General features: G+C 41.4%; 1 protein-coding gene across 1 annotated transcript in view; it reads left to right on the top strand.

Annotated features, from left to right (window-relative positions):
• The window catches only part of Lrrc6 (leucine rich repeat containing 6), a 109,012-nt gene that overhangs the window by 39,927 nt on the left and 48,791 nt on the right, over positions 1 to 20,294 (top strand). Inside the window, exons 5-10 of the mRNA XM_028876017.2 lie at positions 685 to 905; positions 6,282 to 6,473; positions 9,576 to 9,653; positions 14,091 to 14,156; positions 18,287 to 18,356; positions 19,036 to 19,131. Of these exons, the coding sequence (XP_028731850.1) occupies positions 685 to 905; positions 6,282 to 6,473; positions 9,576 to 9,653; positions 14,091 to 14,156; positions 18,287 to 18,356; positions 19,036 to 19,131 (723 nt within the window). The remainder of the gene's footprint in view (positions 1 to 684; positions 906 to 6,281; positions 6,474 to 9,575; positions 9,654 to 14,090; positions 14,157 to 18,286; positions 18,357 to 19,035; positions 19,132 to 20,294) is intronic.

Genomic DNA, 20,294 nt, shown 5'->3' with positions numbered 1-20,294 from the left:
ATGTTTGTGCAGCAAGCAATTTATTGACTGAACCATCATCTCACCCTGTATGTCTATATTTTAATTTGGAAAAAATATAAATATGTATAAATATTGTATAAATATATAACAAGGAACACATTGTTAATGTCTTCAAGGGTTGCACATGAGCTGATCTGGGTTGGGGTTCCTTGTGTGAGGCCCTTTCCATGAAGAGGCTTACAGAATGCCATTGTTACAGGAGCTGTGACTTGATTTAAGCATCAACACTCTTAATATAGTGAGCAGTTATGAAATTAATAGAAATATTTTGAGAGCTTGTCATTAATTATTTTGACAGAAGATCTACTTATTTCCAGTGAGGGTGCTTTGTAAACCTCATTACTTGAGCATTGATTTAGACAAATATTTCTGATATTTCCCATTAATTACTTTGTTTTAATTCTCTGTTGCTATGGCATTATTATTTCTAATTTAAAAATATATCCATCAACATAAACTTGGGGCTGATCCTTCCCATCCACCCTCCTTCTTTCTTTCCTTTCTCCCCCTCCCCTTCCTTCCTACCTTTACAAATTGGCATAATCTGGTCTTGAACTCCTGGAAGTCCTCCTGCCTCAGTCACTTGAGTGCTAGTATTACAGGCACGAATCACTTTGTTTGGCTGAATTGAATAATTGTACTCTTTGTTCCTTTTTGTTTAAGTGGTTGGATGGCAAAGAAATCGAGCGTTCTGAAAGGATCCAGGCATTGCAGAACTACCCAGGAGTTGAACAGCTAATCAGAGAGCAGGAGAAAGCTTACTGCCTTAAACGAGCCAAAGAGAAAGAGGAGGCTCAGAGGAAACTCGAGGAAGAACAAGAAGACAAGAAAAAAAGCTGCCCAGGCTTTGACGGGCGTTGGTACACAGACACTCAAGCTGTTTGGTGCGTAGTGGTTTGGTTTCTTGTTAACTCCATTAAAACAGCAGCAGTATCTGCCTCCCCCTCCCCCCCCACAAGGTGTTCACAGCATCAATTATGTTCCATAATATAACATGGCAAGGGGGCAGGGCATCATGTGCATCCCTTGATCATGATTCTAGAAGGATTTCTTCCCTTAGAAAAATTGCTTTTCCCAAACAGCAACTTGCATTTGCATCTGAAATTATCCCAAAAGAAATCTCTCTAAACATGTACAGGAAAGATGAATTAACAGGTGTACTTTGATTTCTAAGGCAGGAATAGTTTAGAAAGTTAAATGCAAATCACACAATTATAAAATGAATAATTCTGATTGCATCATAAAACATTCTATTTTGTGAATTATATAGTGAATACATTTTTAAATATGATTAATAACCCTCTAATTGGTCTTTTATGAATCTGAATTTTTCATGGTGTTTATTTTAAGTGGATCACAAGTATAGTCACTTGATTCAATTCCATATATGAAAGTTTTAACTATTTCTTAAAATTGAGAAAATAATAACTATAAAATATTTCAGATGTATACAAATGTTTTATAAACAATTAAGCAAGAAGCTGTTGTTACACCACCCAGACAGAATGAGTGATAGTCATTTGTGTGCTTGCAGTGAATCTTTTAGAAAAAAATGAAATGTCATGAAAACATTAGAAGCCTGCTGAGTATTCTTCTGTTCTGTTCCCCTCTTCATCCTCAGTGGTATCTGCTGCCTTGAAGCCTGCATATACTTGGCATATATTTTAATGTAGCTGGGCATGATGGCTCACTCCTTTAACACCAGCATTTGGGAAGCAGAGGCAGGCAAATCTTTGTGAGTTCCACGCCAGCCTGGACATCTGTCTAAAAAATATCTTAATGTACTTCAAATTATTTTGATATATTTTGTCTTTCTCGTGATATCCTTCATGACATGACATCTGTCTATCTGTACTTAAGCTCTGTCGGTGATGTAAGCTAAGGTACTTGCTGACCTATTGAGTCATTGGCTTAGTCGGAGAGGAAAAGTAAGCACCTCCCCCAAGACTCTAGGAGAAAACATCACCGAGATACAGAGTCTAGAGGAAGGGCAGATAAACATCTTCCCTCTCAGCTAAATGAAGAGTAGGAAAGATGGGTAGTGAGTCACAGCTGCCTAGAGTACAGTGAACATGAAAGGGGAACTGGAGCATTTCCCATGGTAGTGACCTGAAAATATCTCACAGGCAATGTGTGGATGTTAGGAGGAACCAGGCTTGAGGTGTTCTAAAGGGATACCACCAGGATAGATACAATAAGAGATTGTGGCCTGAACTCTCAGTGTCAGACACTTAGGAGTTGTCCCAGAAGGACCAAGTAAGACTATTGACCACCTCAAGAGGGAGCAATGTGGTTGGAGAACTCTTGTGGTATCTCTAAAAATGACTAAGATACCCAGGAAGAGAGAAGCGGTTGTCTAGACAGAGAGGCAGCACAAGGAAGGTTACAGGAGCAATGGTCAAGTGGGCGACGACACTCACTTACTTCTCCTTCCCATCCTCCCAGGCTGGGGACTCTAGTCAGGCATAATGATGGGCACAGAGGTGAAAAATAGTTAGGCAAGAGAGTGGGAGTTGTATCTCTCCAACTGTGATCTGGGCCAAGACAGATTGGAACTGGCAGAGGGAATCAGGGGCTTCGGCTTAGATGGAAGTCTTGAGTTTTATTTAAATGGTAGACATTTTAAGGCCTGGAAGTGAGTCTTAGCTGGAATGAGTTTATTCTTGAACAGCGATTGTAGGTCCTGCTGATGGGTGGGAAGAGGGACAAAGGAGAGTGAATTTGAAGGAGTGCAGAAGATGGAATTCTGTTCTTTCTCTAGAGAGTTACGACACTATCATCAGCTACATACATTTGGATTCAATTTGATTTTGAAGACTTAAGTCACTTAGCTAATGCTTCTACTGGCTTTTCTTTACCAAAATCTTTTCTATTTTATGTATTTATTTATTGAGAATTTCATTTAATGTGTTTGGATGATACTAGGTTCTCTTCACCAACCCCTTCCAGATCTTCCCCTCTCCCTACCCACCCATTTCATGTTCTCTCTCTGTTTCTTTAAAAAAAAAAAAGACCAAAAAACAATATGCATGTGTGAGCATCCACACACACACACAATCCAAACACACATATACACACACAACACACACATATATCCACACACACACACACATATATACATACACACACACAATACACATGAACACATGCATACAACATGCACACTCACATGCATGTATGCACACACACCACACATGCATGCACACACACATGCACGCACATAACACACAACACCACCACAACCATCACCACCACCACCGCCACCACAGAATCGGATTTGTGTTGACCAACTGCATGGGGTACACAGCCCACCCTGGAGTGTGGTTGATATACCACACTTGAGCTCTAGGTCAAAGCACTTCCTTTCAGTGATTTGAATTCTTTTCTTCAGTGACATCCCATTGGAGAAAACTGAGTTTCCTTCTCCAACAGCTACCAATTGTAAATAGTATCTTGGTTAGAGGTGGGACTTTGTGTCTACTTCCTTTTTCAGTGGTGGGATTTTGTCTGGCTTGAACCTTGCTTTCACAGTTGCTATGAGTTCATGTGTTCATCAGTCTTCATGTGTATGGAAGACACTGTTTCTTTGGAGTCATTTATCATCTCAGGCCCTTAAAATCTTTCTGCCCCCTCTTCAAAATATAGATCCCTGAGCCTTGAGGGGAGGGATTCGATTGGACATTCCATTTAGGACTGAATGCTCCAAAGTCTCTCTCTGTATATTGCTAAGTTGTGGGTCCCTATATTAATTACTATCCGCTGTAAGAAGCATCTCTGATGTTGGGAGAGCAGTGTGCTCATCTGTGGGCAACATGTCACTAAGAGTCATTTATTGCTATGTTCATTTAGCAGAATATTAGTATTAATTTTTCATAAGTAGAGGGTTTTTTTAAACCATTTTTATTCATCTATTTACTTTACATCCCAGCCACAGCCTTTCCTCCCCTCCCCTCCCAGTCCCTCTCCTAAACCTTTTCTCCCACCCCCAATCCCTTCCTCTTTTGTCTCCATTCAGGAAAGGGCAGGTCTCCTATGAGTATCAACAAAACATGCGATATCAAGTTGCAGAAAGACTAAGCTCCTCCCCATGTATTAAGGCTGTGCCAGGTGACACAGTATGAGAAGCAGGAATCCAAAAGCCAGTAAAAAGAGTCACAGTAGTGGATAAGTAGCCTGAACTGGCCTTCTCCTGTGACTGGATTGGTGCCTGTCTCAATTTTGTCATCAGAGAGGTGTAATCCAGCAATGGATGGAGGCAGATGCAGAGGCCCACAGCCAGGCATTTGGCAGAATTCAGGAATCCTGCAGAGGAGGAGGAGAAAAGAGTGTAGGAGCCAGAGGGGTCAAGTACACTATGGGAAGGCTGATGCAGTCACCTAATCTGGGCTCATAGGGGCTCACAGAGACTGAACCAACAACCAAGGGGCCTGCATGAGACTGACCTAGGCACTCTGCGTATATGTTACAGTAGCCTGTTCCTTTTATGGGACTCCTAACAGTGGGAGCAGGGGCTGTCTCTGACTCTTTTTTAACCATTTTTAAGTTTTAGATTGTAAAGGGTTAAAGTAAGCCAACTAGTCACTTTATAGGAAAAGGTTATCTAAGAATGCAGCTAATTAGTCCAGTGACAATTCACCAGATGTTGTAGAGTGTTACTGATACCCCAAAGGTTGATGTTTCTATACCAGAAAGAACTTTAGCTCTAGGGCAAAGCATGTTTTTTTTTTCAGTTATTTTCATTATTTTATTCACTGAAATGTCTAGTTGCAGTTTATATCATGTAAAAATAAAAAAAAAAAAACAAGCAGACCTTTTTTCTATGTTTTATCTGTATTATCTAAATTTCAGTAATTTTGTCCCATCAATGTTTTGTTTTGTTTTGTTTCCAAGACAGGGTTTCTCTGTGTAGTTTTGGTGCCTGTCCTGGATCTCATTCTATAGACCAGGCTGGCCTCAAACTCACAGAGATCCCCATGGCTCTGCCTCCCAAGTGCTGGGATTAAAGACGTGTGCCACCACTGCCTGGCCCCATCATTTTTTTTTAATAAAAATAGTGTTCTTCTGTAGATCAATTAAAATAGACTTTTTCAGTAACAGCCCCCAAACCTAATGAATACTGAGAAATTATTTAATATACCTAGAACTAATAGCTTCAAATAAGTTTCCATTGAGTACTATTTTTTAACAGTGTGTGCATTCTGGGGAGTGATGAGGGGAGAGAGTCCATGCCAGTGTTTATTGTTTATTAGTATCATCTTCTCTCTACTAGAACAGAACCATGTCCTGAAAGTGGTCTCATGGTCTATCTTGCCCAGGATTCTGGCTCAGTAAATGTCTTGAATTCATGTTGAACAAATGCTGAATAGTTCATAAAATACGCATTCAATTGCACAGAGAGATCATTTAATTCCCAGACAATACACAAAGTAGGATAAAAGAGAGAAGAAAGAGCTGCTACCATATGAAGCAGCATAATCAGAAGTGAACCATGAAAAATAAAGTAGAGGACATACTACGAGAAGCCCCACATGTCTCTCGAGAGCATTTAGAGGGAGACATTATTGAAGAACTGGGAAGTCAAGTGATCTCACTGTCTATTAGAGCCAGAACTAGGAGCAGTGTAGAAAGAGGATGATGTGATAGGAATAGGGCTGGAAGTGGGGAAATTGCAAAGGTTCAGTGATCTCCGTGCCCAGCTGATCATCAGAACCTCTTACAAGATATCACAAGGACCCATGGGTCCCACTCCACATCTGTGAATAAACTCTGGTGAGAGCTCAGAAATCTGTTTGTGAAGCTCCCCGGCCAACTCATATTAACTAGGTATATGCACACTCGGACTGGATACTGTGATATTTTAAAGATAGGAGGGGACTGGACCTGCCTGGACTGAGTCTATCAGGTCAATCTCAGTCCTCGGGGGTGGCCTTGATCTGGAGGTGGTGGGAATGGGGGGTGGGCTGGGGGAGGGGAAGGGGGGCAGGAAGGGGGAGAACAAGGAAATCTGTGGCTGTTATGTAGAACTGAATGGTATTGTAAAATAAATAAGAGGAAAAAAAAAAGAAGATGAGGGTCTGCCTTGGTACTGAGGCAAATATTTCCTCCATCTTAGCACATGTAAACTCCCAAGGATATTTGTCATTAACAGATATGAAATTTTAACATAGGAAAGCATAAGGCGTTTAAGAGGAAGCATTAAAGATGAGGCTCCTATGTCTATTCTTGGGCTTACATGCTTTGGGTCTGTTTGCTTTGCCCAGCCCATCTTCTATAGAGAACAAAGACCATCTCCAGGTACCAGAAACACAAGAAGAGGAACACAGCACAAAGAAATCAGACAAAAGTGAAGATGACTTGGCATTCTGGAACAAACCCTCTGTGTTCACTCCTGAATCTAGATTGGAGACTCTTCGACACATGGAGAAACAACGTAAATCCCAAGATAAGTTAAGGTATTCCATTTTCCCCTGTGGTTGCATGAGACAACACTCTCTTGTGGACTGTACATTCATGATTGTACATGTTTTATCTGTTGTCTGTGCCACACCATTATTAACCATCACCCATGAATCTTCCCTTTTCCAAATATAGCTTTTTTTGTTGAATTTTATTGGTTAAGTTCCATTAACATAAAAACACATTTAGAACATCATGGATTATGACATTTTAGATGCAATTTTGTTTTATTTCTTTTTAGCTGTTTCACCTATTTCTAGAAATAGCATGGCCTAGGTTAGAAATACTACTTAAGACTCAAAGGAAAAGATTATTTTGTGGGATGAATGAATTTCTTTAAGTCTGTTTGGTTAATTTGTAAAATTAGGAATTAGAGTTAGTTTCATTAAGTTTTTTATTCTCTTGGTACAACTTTCCTGGACATTTCACAGTGCAATGCCGCTTTGAAGAGTTTAGATGTAATTTCACTACTTCTTAATTTCTAGGATCCATAAGCAATGCTTTTGTCAACTACACCTTTTCCTAAATAGGCTGTTTCTTTCCACTCCATGTCAATGCTGAAATTTAGTATGTGAAGTATATCACTGACAGGGATACTTGGAATGTGTGAGCTTCAGAATGTCATCAATTAGCTCTGAAATAGCTGTCTGCATGGCAACGAGATGAATAAAAAACAGTGTTTTCTATGATTGCCAATGAAAAGCAAGAAACTGAGTAGAAAGACTACTACAGTTCTCTACCACTTCCACAAAATGCTCTTCAGTATTTGGAGAGATAGGGAGGTACAAAATGTAGTGATTTGTTTAAGAGCACACATTACCTTGAGAAGAACATGAGGACAGCATCAGAAAATGAGCATTCATGTCCTGACCCTATCACCCTTAGTGATGCTTGCAAGTACTAACTTTTCATCTGATTCTCCTCTGTTAAGCGGAACACATCACCTGTTTTAATACTCCACTGTATTTTTTTTTTTTTTTTGAGAAAAGCAGATGAGCCAATTAAACATGAAGATTCTATACAGATTTAAAAGCCCTTGATAGTTTGTTGTTGTTGTTTTGAGATGGGGTTTCTGTAGCTAGAGTTTTCCTGCCTTGCCCACAGTCAGGACAAATCTTTGTCACCCGCCATTCCCACAGCTGCTCAGACCCAACCAAGTAAACACAGAGACTTATATTGCTTACAAACTGTATGGCCATGGCAGGCTTCTTGCTAACTTAAATTAATCCATTTCTATAAATCTATACCTTGCCACATAGCTCATGGCTTAACGGCGTCTTCACAAGCTGCTTGTCACGGCAGTGGCTGGCAGTGTCTCCTCCCACCTTCCTGTTCTCTCAATTCTCCTCTCTGTTAGTCCCACCTATACTTCCTCCCTGGTCACTGGCCAATCAGTGTTTTATTTATTGACCAATCAGAGCATTTGACATACAGACCATCCCACAGCAGGTTTCTTTGTGTAGTTTTGGTGCCTGTCCTGGATCTTGCTCTGTAGACCAGGCTGGCCTTGGACTCACAGAGATCCACCTGGCTCTGCCTCCCAAGTGCTGGGATTAAAGTCGTGTGCCACCACTGCCCAGCCCTTAAAAGCCCAAAGCCCTTTGAAATATAGACTCTATATATTTGTAAACTTACAGTATTCTTAACATATGTACTCATGTACCTGAATATGTATTGATTATGTAAGTAATATATATGGGGCAAGTAATTTATACTGCACTAAGCCTAGAACAAGAAGGAAATTTTTTCCTCCCTAATACTTAAAAGAGTACAGCTGATTTGAATGGAGGTCTCAGTCACCCTGTTTAGTCTCTGAGATGTATGCCTGCCTCTCTGAGTATGTGAGCAATTTCATTAGTTGGGAGAACGCAAGAACACAGGGCAGCCTTTTGCCCTACCTGAACTCTTGTCCATGCTGGTAAGAGCAAACCTCAGTGTTTTTCTGAATCCCTTCCTTCTCTTAAGTCACTAAAATAACTTGACCAGATCAGGAAGCTCAGTTAATGTGGAAAAGAATTTGATATTAAAACAATAAAGTTGACTAACACAAACTCTCTATTTAAAAGACAGTAGAAATTCAAGGCTCATGATTACCTATGGTTATATCATCCTTTCTTGTATCCCTATGTGTCTGTTTACACATTCAAACATTATTTGCAGTAAAGAAAAACATGTGCTAACTTTTTGCTTCACATATTCCATTTTGCTCACTTTCTCCTATGCTGCCGTTCAGCACAGTAAGAATGAACAAACTTGGGTTGATATGCTTTTTTCTCTCCTTGTAACTGTGTAAAGCTCCACTAACATCTGTATAAATAAACCTCTACTGTGGCTTGAGTTTGATGAAGAATATTCTGGGGCCTAGCTCCATGGTCCAGCACTTCCCTGGCATGTATGTGCCCCTTGATTTAATCCCAGCTCTACACAAAAAAGTAAACTTCCATGGTGTATACTTGCTTGCTAAATATACCATCAACATTTTTCTTCAACAGTGTGTAAAGAGCAAGAACATTTTTTAACAGTTGTGAGGTGTTTCTTAATTTTATGTAGCACCGTGGAGCCAATCAGTCCTGCATTGATAGATGTTCTTGGCACTTCTGGACTCACCCCTGGAAATGATGCTGTGAGAAGTGTCACTTGCATGTTCCTTATGCATCAGTATTTTTATTTCCACAGGATTGATTTTGCTTGTATTTCAAAAATTGCAATTTTATCTAAAGCAGAAGTTCCATATACACACATGGAGAATTGACAGTTATCTGGGTAAATCCTGCATAAAACAGACTCATTTAAATATTCATGAGTATTTCATGAAAGGGGATTTACTTCCCCACTTCAAATTCCCTGGCAAATTGTCTTGGTCACATTTTTGCTTTGGATATACAGCTATAACCATGTAAAACTTGGCTTGATTTTTGACTAGCAATGTAGAATTAAGAGGACCGACTCTGTAAGTGAATTGTGAGTATAGTAACAAATGCCTGATTAAGTTTCTTGAAGTATTTCACAAAGATGTATTAGTAATGTTTATACTCATTTTGTCTTCCTCGACTACTGATGCCTGCCCCTTGGTCTCTCCCATCACCTTCAATTTTAAGTGGAGATAAGAAGAAAGTGAAACCACCTCGGACTTTGGTCACTGAAGATGGGAAGGTCCTGAATGTCAATGAAGCCAAGTATGTGAGGACAATTGGAGACACTGAGGGTCCACTACTGCATACACACTGCTGTGGCCTCTGTGACAGGCTTGCTCTGATGAGAGCATGTTGACCACTGTGAATGAGTTTTATGAGTGTACCAGGAATGTTATTTTGTGCATGGTTAAAAGCCAGACATCTCTGGTTATTTCTAGTGCATAATTCTCCTGGTTTCTAGAAAATGATCTTGACATATGGAAATCATAGTTATTTATGCATCCCATGAAATCTTGGACCATATACAGTTTTATGCCTGAAAACTGTCACTGCATCATTGTTGTGTTTATGAATTTTTGAGACTCTGTCACAAGCAATCTGTCTGAGAACATCAAGGCATCTCCTTTATGTCTACATTTTCCCTGGAATACATCTACAGAGCATTCAAAAGCTAGAGAAAGGCACTGCTATAAATACCTTAGTCAACGAGAGAGGTAAACTTGGAAATCCTCAAGTCTCAGAATACCTGAGCTACTCTGTGTGTGTGTCTGTCTGAAAGCTTTTTATAATCACAATACAGATAAGAAGCCTATGGGCTAAATCTCATTAGCTTCATTTCATTACTCAAAACCCATTTATTGCCATCATTTCATTTGCTATGTCATTACCACAACAAAGATGATCTAGAGTCATCCCAGGCATTGCTTGTCTTCACTGAAAGCATGTTTGGCCCACAGAATATCATCTCTAGGTCAGTGATATGGCCAAAGTCGCATAGTTATTAAGCCGATGCATCAAGCTTGTACACATTGTCCTAGTGTAGCGATTTCCATAATTGGGTCTCCAGTCTGCCACGTGGCATGTCCCCTTTTCATCCAGCAGACAGGAATGCAGCTCCAGACACTAGGCTAGGTACTGCTGATAAGCAGTGTATGTGACAGAAGCTGCCTTCACCAAACCTCAAAGCCTAATGGGAAGATACTCTATCTTCAACTTCAATGGGAAAAGGAAGACTCTCAGAACCTTACATACTCTTGTGCAGAGCACCATTTTTTCTACCACGCTAATTACCCTACCTGCCCTAAAGCCAGTTCTCTTGAGAAGACTCTGAAGAAATTACTCTTTACTGCCCCCTAGTCCCTTCATTCCTTGGCCACCACTCCTCCTTCATGTACCAGGTCATCTGTTCTCCTCAGAATTATATCCCCTTATACCTACCCCAATTTCCTTTCCCCCCTGTCCTTGTCTGCCATCCACCTGCATTTTCTGGATCTCACAGATCCATCACCAGCATTATTCCCTCCCTCAGGCAATGTATATCTATGTCCACTGACTATGACCAGAGCTTCTGTTTCTACCATTGACCGAATTCTTTCTCTCCACCAACCTCAGGTAAAGTTATGGCCCACAGCAAGGTGCAGCCTATTTGACTCCCTTTACCTAAAATCCCCCAGCCCCTGTTGAATGTTCATCCCTTCTTCTTAGTCTTCTACATAACCCCAGTCAGTCCCCCACCACCTGCCCTCTCAGTTCATGGAAGATCCTAGCACTTAGGTTTCCATTTCTCTGCCTCATCAACCCCACCCTCAGTCCTTTTGACATATTTTTTGTCCCCTCAGCTCAGCCACAAGGTCCTGGTTTCATTCCTCTACTTCCTGCCATCAGTGGCCCATGTGTTGAGCCTTAACCTCATCAACTCACTGACCATCATCCCCAGTGTCATGGACTCCCTCCACTCCCACAGCCACAGGCTCCATTCACACAGGAATCTGCCCACTCTCCAGCTTTGCTTATGGTCCCCACCTGTGTTCTCTTCTTGATTTGGTCTTTTATATCCCTCACAGAAATTCATCCTCAGCAGAATCTTCAGCTCCCTCTCTTCCCCCTGTCCATCATCACCAACTCACAAATCCAGGCATTGTTTAATCTTGAGAATTCCTCCTGCTCAGTGTGCACGGAGTAAAGCATCCATCTTTACCTGCTGATCTTTGTGCAGGTGCAAGGCCACAGGTCTCATGTCAACTGTTTGCCCTATACTGTCCTGATAAACATTTCCCTCAGTCACTTGCAGGCAGTGGTCACACCTCTTCTTCCTTCTCATCTCCAGCACGGCCTTATGATCCTATAGTCTTAGTTAAAGACCTTGTTTCTTCACTGGAAAAACAAAAACAAAAACCAAAATCAACCAGGTGTCTGTTTCCTGTGGTAGACACTATTCTTCTATGATGGCTGAACTTGCTGTCAAAACCTGGCCCCCTTGCTGGCTCACTTATTTAGCATCTCTTACCATGGAAGGCTTAACTTCACAGCAACTCCGGCTGTCCTGCAGCACTCCTCTGCACTCCCCTGAACCAATGGCACCAGCACACAAGGCAGATTTCAATAACTTTAATCTTAACAAAAACAAGACCTCTCCTTCTCAAATTTCTGTCAACTTCTGCTTCTCTGGCCCAAGCTGTAGCCAAATTTCTTAGCATACTTGTCAGTACTCAGTCTCTGACATTTTACTGTGTGTTTCTTCTCCCCCCATCTCTCTCTCTCTCTCTCTCTTTCTCTCTCTCTCTCTCTCTCTCTCTCTCTCTCTCTCTCTCTCTCTCTCTCTCTCTCTATGGTTTCTCTGTGTAGCTCCAGCTATCCTGGAACTCTCTTTGTAGACCAGAACATAAGGCAATAATTAAAAATAAATCCCAGCACTCGGGAGGCAGAGGCAGGCAGATCTCTGTGAGTTCGAGGCCAGCCTGGTCTACAGAGCGAGATCCAGGAAAGGCGCAAATCTACCTAGAGAAACCCTGTCTCGAAAAACCAAAATAAATAAATAAATAAATAAATAAATAAATAAATAAATCCTGTCACTTTGACTACAGCGTTCACACTACACATAACAAGTTCCTGCCTCTGCCCTGGGTTCAAAACTTCAGTATTCGGTGAGCTTGGTGGCATCAGTTTGCTGGTATACAGGACTGAAAAAGAATAAATGCTTTCTATCCCCTCTACTTACTTCTCTCACCTCCCCACCATGCTTACCTCCCACTGTCTCCATCTCAGTTATCTCCCCCTTGGTGCTAACGCCCAGATCCCTTGATTCCTGATTCTCCTCTCCCCGACTTTTATCAGTGATTGCCATACACTTTTATTTTCATAGCACCTGAGACCAACTACGCATCAGTTCCTTCACGTCTATCTTAGAGTGAGCCAATGCTACCTTTTACCTAGACAATTACAACAGCTTGAAAAGTAGTCTCCATGACTCATGTGTTACTGTGACCTGTTACTCTCAGCTGAATAAAGGAGTCAGGAAAGGACATTGACGTTGTTTCTTAAGTGAAGTTCCTGGGAAGTACCTACAGCTCATTCCTTCATATGTTCTAACCTTGGCTCAAGGGAGGGTAGAAAATAGTATCTTTATTCTGCATAGCCATGTGCTTCACGGGGTTCTATTACTAGAGATAAAGGGAAAATTGTAGGGACTTTTCTAGTGATCCTTGACACAGGAAAACAAAAAGCCTCTCAAACTAGTTTTAAGTTACACAGAAAGAGAGTTGAAATTAGCTGACTGTAGAGTTTTCAGGTAAGTAGAGAGGACCACCACACACAGAAGGCTCCCAAGAGGTAAGGAGTGTAGTGCTAAAGAAGCCCTGTATGGTTAGATTGTTGGTAACAACAAGTGTCTTTGCTACAGCAGACCTGAAACAAATAGCCAAATTTAGAGGTTAATTTGTATTTTCCAAACAATTTAGTGTATACTGTTTAATGTTGTTGGGTTATATTGATTACGGTTTAATAAGCTCAAAATGAAACTGACCAATAATTCTGTGGAATGTGCTGCCAGTGTCAAAGTTATACTTAGGACTCAGCCAGGGGATGTAGTTGAAGGGTCAGGGGCTTTGGCTCTTGCCTATCCAGGCTCCTGTGCCTTTTCTCTGAGCATCTCCACCTCTGTGAACCTCTGTTTCTTTAGCTATAAAATAGGTGTTATAAATTACTGGCTGTGTCTCAGCCTTTCCCAGGACAAAAGGGATAGCAATATGAAAGAGGATGATAAAATGTGGCAAGAAAAAGAAGGAAGACTGCCAGGGACTTGAGGGACAAGGTGGTGGAAGCACAACACACAGAGGCAGCATTTGTGTCCCCCAGAAGGACACCCATGCTCTAGTTGAGTTCTGGGAAACTCAAATTAAATGGAAAAGAGCACTTCAGCCACCAGGTGTCTCCATCTCTGCACCAAACCAAAGCGAGTGCTTTGCATATGATTTCCCTTTAAAAACTCACATGTCAACAAAGTCAGCAAGAGTAATTTGTCTATAGGCTTCCTAGATGTCTCAAAAAAATTTAAATTAGCATAGATGTCTTATTGTCTAATTGGCAAAGTAAGTTTGGCATCGAGGATTTTTATATACCAGTTGTCATTTACTTTTGATTATATGATGGGGTTATCTTTACAGTGTACTAAAGCCACCTCCCTCCATGTGTCCTTTATAGACTTGATTTCTCTTTGAAAGATGATGAGAAACACAACCAGATCATCCTGGACCTGGCCGTCTATAGGTAAAGCATTTTATATACTCATTCCCGTGGCCTTCCCATTAGATCTCTTTCTAGGTAGCAACCCCTTGAGTTCTGAAACACAGAAATGAAAGTCAGTTTGCTGTTTTAAAGAGATAGAGTGCTCAATGTAATTTTTAAAAAAGATTTCTTTTTATTTTATATGTATGATTGTTTGCCTGTGTGAATGTATGTGCACCATGTATATGCTTGGTGCCCACAGAGGACAACATAGGGCACTGGAGTCCCTGGAGCTGGAGTCACAGGTGGTCATGAGCCACTGTGCTTGGGACCTGAACCCAGGTCCTCTGCAAAATCAACAAGTACTCTTAACCACTGAGCCATCTCTGCATCCCTCACTGTAATCTTAAATGCACAAAGATGATAAGGGAAGAACCAGTAACCCCACAGCCCCATAGCTATGGACTCTTGAATCATGCAGGCAGACTTGAACGGATTCTCAGAGCCATGCTATTTTTTGATGCTCATATCTCAAGTACCCTTTGCTCTAGGTCTGTTACTTTACTTTGACAGCCCTCTTTTGTTTACAAAATGCTGTGACAGAACAATGAGCCTTAGATGGTCAGCCTTCTCCTCATCCCACCTTAGAGCCCTTGATCACAGAGACATTCTGCTCTGAGCTCCCCACATTATGACTGGTTCTCAGTTGTGCTGGTTCTCCAGTGGACAGGCATGACTACAGTGGCAAGGTGACCTGTTTGCCCCTCATGGCCACAGCAGACTATTAATTCTCTCTTCTAAACATCCTGGGGCTTGACATTCAACACTCAGCCTGTATCATCCCCTACCCTTCCTGTAACACAAACCTGAAGTTATCCAGGTCACTCTACCTCATTGCTTGACAGTGTTAGATTTGGATTACTGCCCTGGTGAGTTCTGATCATTCCATTCCATGTGAACCCACTTCCCTGTGCCTGTGCCATTCTCATGGTCAATGTCTCTGTCCTTCAGCCTCTGCTGAGATTGTCACCTTATGAGAAAGGATCCTGCCCACTGTCTGAGAAGAACAGGGCCTGCCCTTCCCCAGAACTTCCCTCCACTCCTTGCTCTTTGCTTACTTTTGGACAAAGTATAGATTTCTGTGGTGGTATTGTGTTCCCCAAAATATCAGTGTACCTTAATAAATTTATCTGGGGTCAGAGAACAGACAGCCACTAAATACAAAGGCTAGAAAATGGTGGCACTCACACCTTTAATCCTAGCATTCCAGAGATAGAAATCCCTCTGGATCTCGGTGAGTTCAAGGCCACATTGGAAATAGCCAAGCATGGTGACACACACCTTTAATCCCAGAAAGCCAGCCTTTAATCCAAGGGAGTGGTGGTAGAAAACAGAAAGATATATAAGGCATGAGGACCAGAAACTAGAAGCTTTTGGCTGGTTAAGCATTTGGCTGGTTCAGTTCAGCTGAGATTCATTCCGGATGAGGACTCAGAGGCTTCCAGTCTGAGGAGACAAGACCAGCTGAGGATCCGGCGAGGTGAGATAGCTGTGGCTTGTTCTGTCTCTCTGATCTACCAGCATGGACCCCAATAACTCGCCTCGGGTTTGATTTTATTAATACTAACTTTTAAGATTCCTGCTACAGATTTCCTTGTGTTTTTAAATTCTGAGGTCAAGGAAGAAATGTTATTTGGCCTGTGTACCTCTAGTATACCTCTGTATACCTCTGAAATAGTAGCCAATGCCTATTAGGAGGACCATAGATGCAGGGACAGAGGGAAGGAGGAAGGGAGGGAAGGAAGGAGGGAGGGAGGGAGGAAGGGAGGGAGGAAGGGAGGGAGGGAGGGAGGGAGGGAGGGAGGGAGGGAGGGAGGAAGGGAGGGACAGACAATGACAGAGTCCATGAACATGTCCATGAAAGTGCTGGTAAAGGCCTGTGTGTAGTTAATGGCTTCTTACATGGTCTGTGTTTCATTTGATATTGCAGTAGCTGTGGGAGGTGAGAGAGACTGATACTCTATAATGATCTAGGAAAAGATGTATTTTCAGAGAGTGACTTTTGTCAAAGTAAACAATAATTGGAGAAGCCAGACTATAATCGCTTAGGTTTTCTTCCAACTTTGCTTTTATAATTGTGGCAAATTACACATAACATAACATACTCCATGTCAAGATGTTTCGGAATATACAATTCAGTAGCACTTGGTAACGTCACAGTGTTGTTTAACCATTAGACATTGCTACCTCAACCCCATATCTATCAAGCAGTCTTCATTTCTCCCTCCTCATGGTAATTGCTAATGTAAGTTCTGTATCCTTAAATGAGCATATGCTAGAAATTTTATATAGTTGGAGTCATATGGTGTATGGCCTTTGTGCCTTCATGGCTTATCCATTTGTGCCATGTGTTAGGATTTCCTTCCTTTGTATGGCTTCATGATACTCCATTGTGTGGGTATACTACATATCGTTTATTTTTCAGTTTCTGGGTATTTGTGTTGTTTTCTTTCACTTTGGCTATGCTGAATGGGGGTTAGTCTTCGATGCTCTCCTATTTTTCACACCATGCTCTTTCCCACCATCTTCTCCATTCTCTGACTACTCGCTGCCTGCTCCTCCCTGCCTTTGAAGGAAACCCCATCTCTCCCATACCAACTTCATACCCATCATTCTTACAATGCTCCAGCCCCCATTTCTGGTTTTCTTTGTTGTTGTTGTTTGTGGGTAAATATTCATAGTTTCACCCTTTTCAGTTCTCACTTTTAGGTTATTTCTGGAGTTTATCAACACATGAGACTATCTATGAAGTTCAACCCATTCATAATGGATTTATTCAAAAACCACAGCATGCTTCCCCTGTGGGAGGCATGAGGAGGTTGTCACCAGCATATTCCACATAGATACAGCTCTCCGTTATCTTATACCTCCAGCTTAGGACACAGGCATTAAGCAGTCAGACACCTAGTGAGTAACTACAGAGGGAGGGAGGCTCTAGGTAGGAAAGTATGTTAGAAGGGAGAGCTCAAGGAAACAGAGTATCAGGGCATGAGGCTGGTGGTTGGCAGTGTGAGGTGGCCAGTAGAACTTGTTGCCCTGAGCAATGAGAAATGGGAGATGAGCAATAGTTTGCTCTATAAAGAACTGGTAGAAAACAGACAAAGGCCCTGTGGGCAGGTGTTGGTGAACACGTGAGAATCCCAAGCATGGGAGAGGACTCTGTCCTCTTTTTATGACAGTTCAAGAGCTAATGGCATAATACTTTATTAATGTGAACTGTCTAAGGGACACTGCTTGTGTGTCTTCATAGCACTTTTAGAGGGCAGAGTGCTCTTCACTGTACAGAAACAGATTGATCAGGATCTCAGGAATGTGGTCTAAGGCCGTGAAGCAGGAATCAGAGGAGTGAATTCCTCACAAACCTATATGACTCCAAAGCTTGGGCCTTCGGTCCCCACCCCAGCCTCCTGGATGAGCACCCCCTGTCTTAACATTTGTGATTTTTGAATCATTGCCCCATTTTCTTATATTCACAATCAGTTTTTAAAATATAGTTACTTGACTAAACTTATTTTAACGTGTGGTATAAAATCTAGCTGTTGCATTTGGCCAGGAGAAAAGAAAGGCCCAGCCTCTGGTGACTGCTGTCCCTGGAAGGCACTGTTGTTCAGCTGCTTGTACCTTCTAGGGGAAGAAGCTGGCCATGCCAGTGGAACCTGAAACAGCTGCAGTGTACCGAGGCGTCTGAAAAGCAGAGCTGGTGCCTGTTGGCCCAGAGTGTGGTGGATACAGCATTCCCAGCTACTGAAATCCTAGGGGCTTAAAATAAAATATTCATGGAAGAAAAGACAAAGCTGTTGATTTGGCGGTTGAAGCATGTGTCCGCCTCACTGTTGTTTTTTTTTCTAGGTGCAAACCTTTGGCATTTCAGACCTCAGATATTTTTGGGCTAGGGGCAATCAATGCCAAGTGTACTTGTATGTCTAAAAATGAAATTGCTGATATATTGAATTTCCTCTGGACTAGGAATAATTTAAGGCTAGTATTTTAGGACCAGTTTAATGGGGACATTTTAAACTTTCTTCATCTAAAGTGGTCTTGCAAGCACGCTTTCATGTCTTACTGAGTGTTTCCTTTGACAATTACTAGATGTGGTGTGCTTAATTTTGAAGGTACATGGATACCTCGTTAATTGAGGTTGACGTGCAGCCAACATATGTTCGAGTTATGGTCAAAGGAAAGGTAGGCCTAACTGTGGAATATTGTCATTTTAAAAGATAAGTCTTGACCTGTGGTGTGGGGTCCCATTTCAAAAGCAAAACAAAACACAAAACATTACCTAATCAGAAAAACCAGAAACCCAACCAGTACTATTTTTTAGGCATGTGGTTTTATTCCACAGGGATGGGATACAGTGTGGATAGCTGTTACTTTTATGTATCTCAGGAATAGGAATGCTTTAAACCTGCACCTTGTGCATTGTAATCTTTCAAAATTCATATCATGGCCATAAAGTTCAATTGAATGCCCATTCTAAGTGGTCAGTGAGTTCATTCATGGAAACTATAATTTTATGATGTTGAAATAGCATTTTTTTTCTGATTCTGAGCATTCATTTGGGTTAGCCAAAGTGACATTAAAATAGAAATATGATGTTTTATTTACAAATGACTCTTCCCACCCTAAGTGGACTCATGAAGATTTCACTGATTGTGGCTGGTGAATAACCTTTAGATTGTACATAAATCCAGCTCACACAGTTCATGCATACCAAGAATAGCTTATATCATATTTTAGCGCATCTAAATGGCTTTCTTGATTTAACAGTGTGTGATGACTTTATAGTGAAAATACACTTAAGGTGGGCTTTTCTTTTTAACATGTCCTTGTTCTCTCTGCCCCCTTATTCTCTAACGTCCAGCCATTTCAGCTTGCCCTTTCTGCAGAGGTCCAGCCTGACAGAAGCTCTGCTAAAAGATCCCAGACAACAGGGCATTTGCTGATCTGCATGCCCAAGGTAGGAAATGGTGTTTGGACAAGTTTCAAGTCTGAGTATGTTGGTGTTTGAAGGAGTGTGACTTGTTGGGATTAGTGATGACTGCTGATTAGGGTGCCCTTAGTTGACAAAACAAGAAATACTCTCACCTCTGCTCAGGTAGGAAAACCAAGGCCTCTGAGGAGAAATTTCTGAGACTGAGATGTAATTGAGGCCCAGGGTGACTCATCCTTCCAATCTGGTCACTTCTGCAGACCAGAGTGTGGGTAGCACTTGGATTGACAGATCACAGGGTTCTTCTAAGTAAGGCTGGTCCCTATGATCCTGTCTACTGCATGGGAGTCTAGCTGGCCTTGGTTCTCTAATGCTAGTGTATTTGATTTCTAAACATTGAGCTTAATAGTTTTATAACTTTGGAAAAGTTATTAACACTTCCAGGCTTCTAGTTTTTATGATTTTTAAGAATGAGAATGTGAACAAACTTACAAGATAAATAGCATTCTGTGATGCAGATAATGTAGTTTTTAAAAATATAAATCATTATTTTTTCTTAAGCTTTATTCATTTGGGGGAAAGTAGTTGGTGTTCTATTTATATTTTACATGGCAATGGGTCAAATTGATTTGGTTCAATACATTTATTGAATACCTACCTGCTGTCAGCTGCTGATTTAAAGATGAGTATGAATATGAATCTTTAATGATTCTAATTGGGAGACATATAAGTATATAACTTTGCCACAGTCTGAGAAAAAATCATGGAATCATGTGCTAGAGATAGTGGAGTTATTGACTAATTTGATAAAGAAGTGTGTGACTGATGTTGAAGGATCAGTTGACTGTGATTCATGGAAAACAGAACAGCCAAGTGGCAAGGAGACAGGAAAGGTGAAGCACATATGTGACTGCAAAGTGATTGTGTGTGGCTGCAGCAGAGGACAAATGTCAGAGAGGACAGGAAGAGAGCCAGAGGCACATAAGAAAGAAGCCATGGGTGACCTCAGCCTGAAGCATCCACTCCTGATATCATTTCTTATTGTGGATGTGTTAGAGAAACCAGAGAGACAGCTCCTGGATAAATACAGATGGAATAACAGTTCCATCTGGATTCCCTTCTTCAGTGCACTCAGTAAATACTAGCAGCCAGCCAGATTCTGTTCCAGGTGCTGAATGAGCCAAGAGACC

Source organism: Peromyscus leucopus, chromosome 20, assembly GCF_004664715.2.
Source record: "Peromyscus leucopus breed LL Stock chromosome 20, UCI_PerLeu_2.1, whole genome shotgun sequence".
Taxonomy (NCBI): domain Eukaryota; kingdom Metazoa; phylum Chordata; class Mammalia; order Rodentia; family Cricetidae; genus Peromyscus; species Peromyscus leucopus.
The sequence above is the reverse complement of the archived record's forward strand: the minus strand, read 5'-3'. Positions and strand labels throughout refer to the sequence as shown.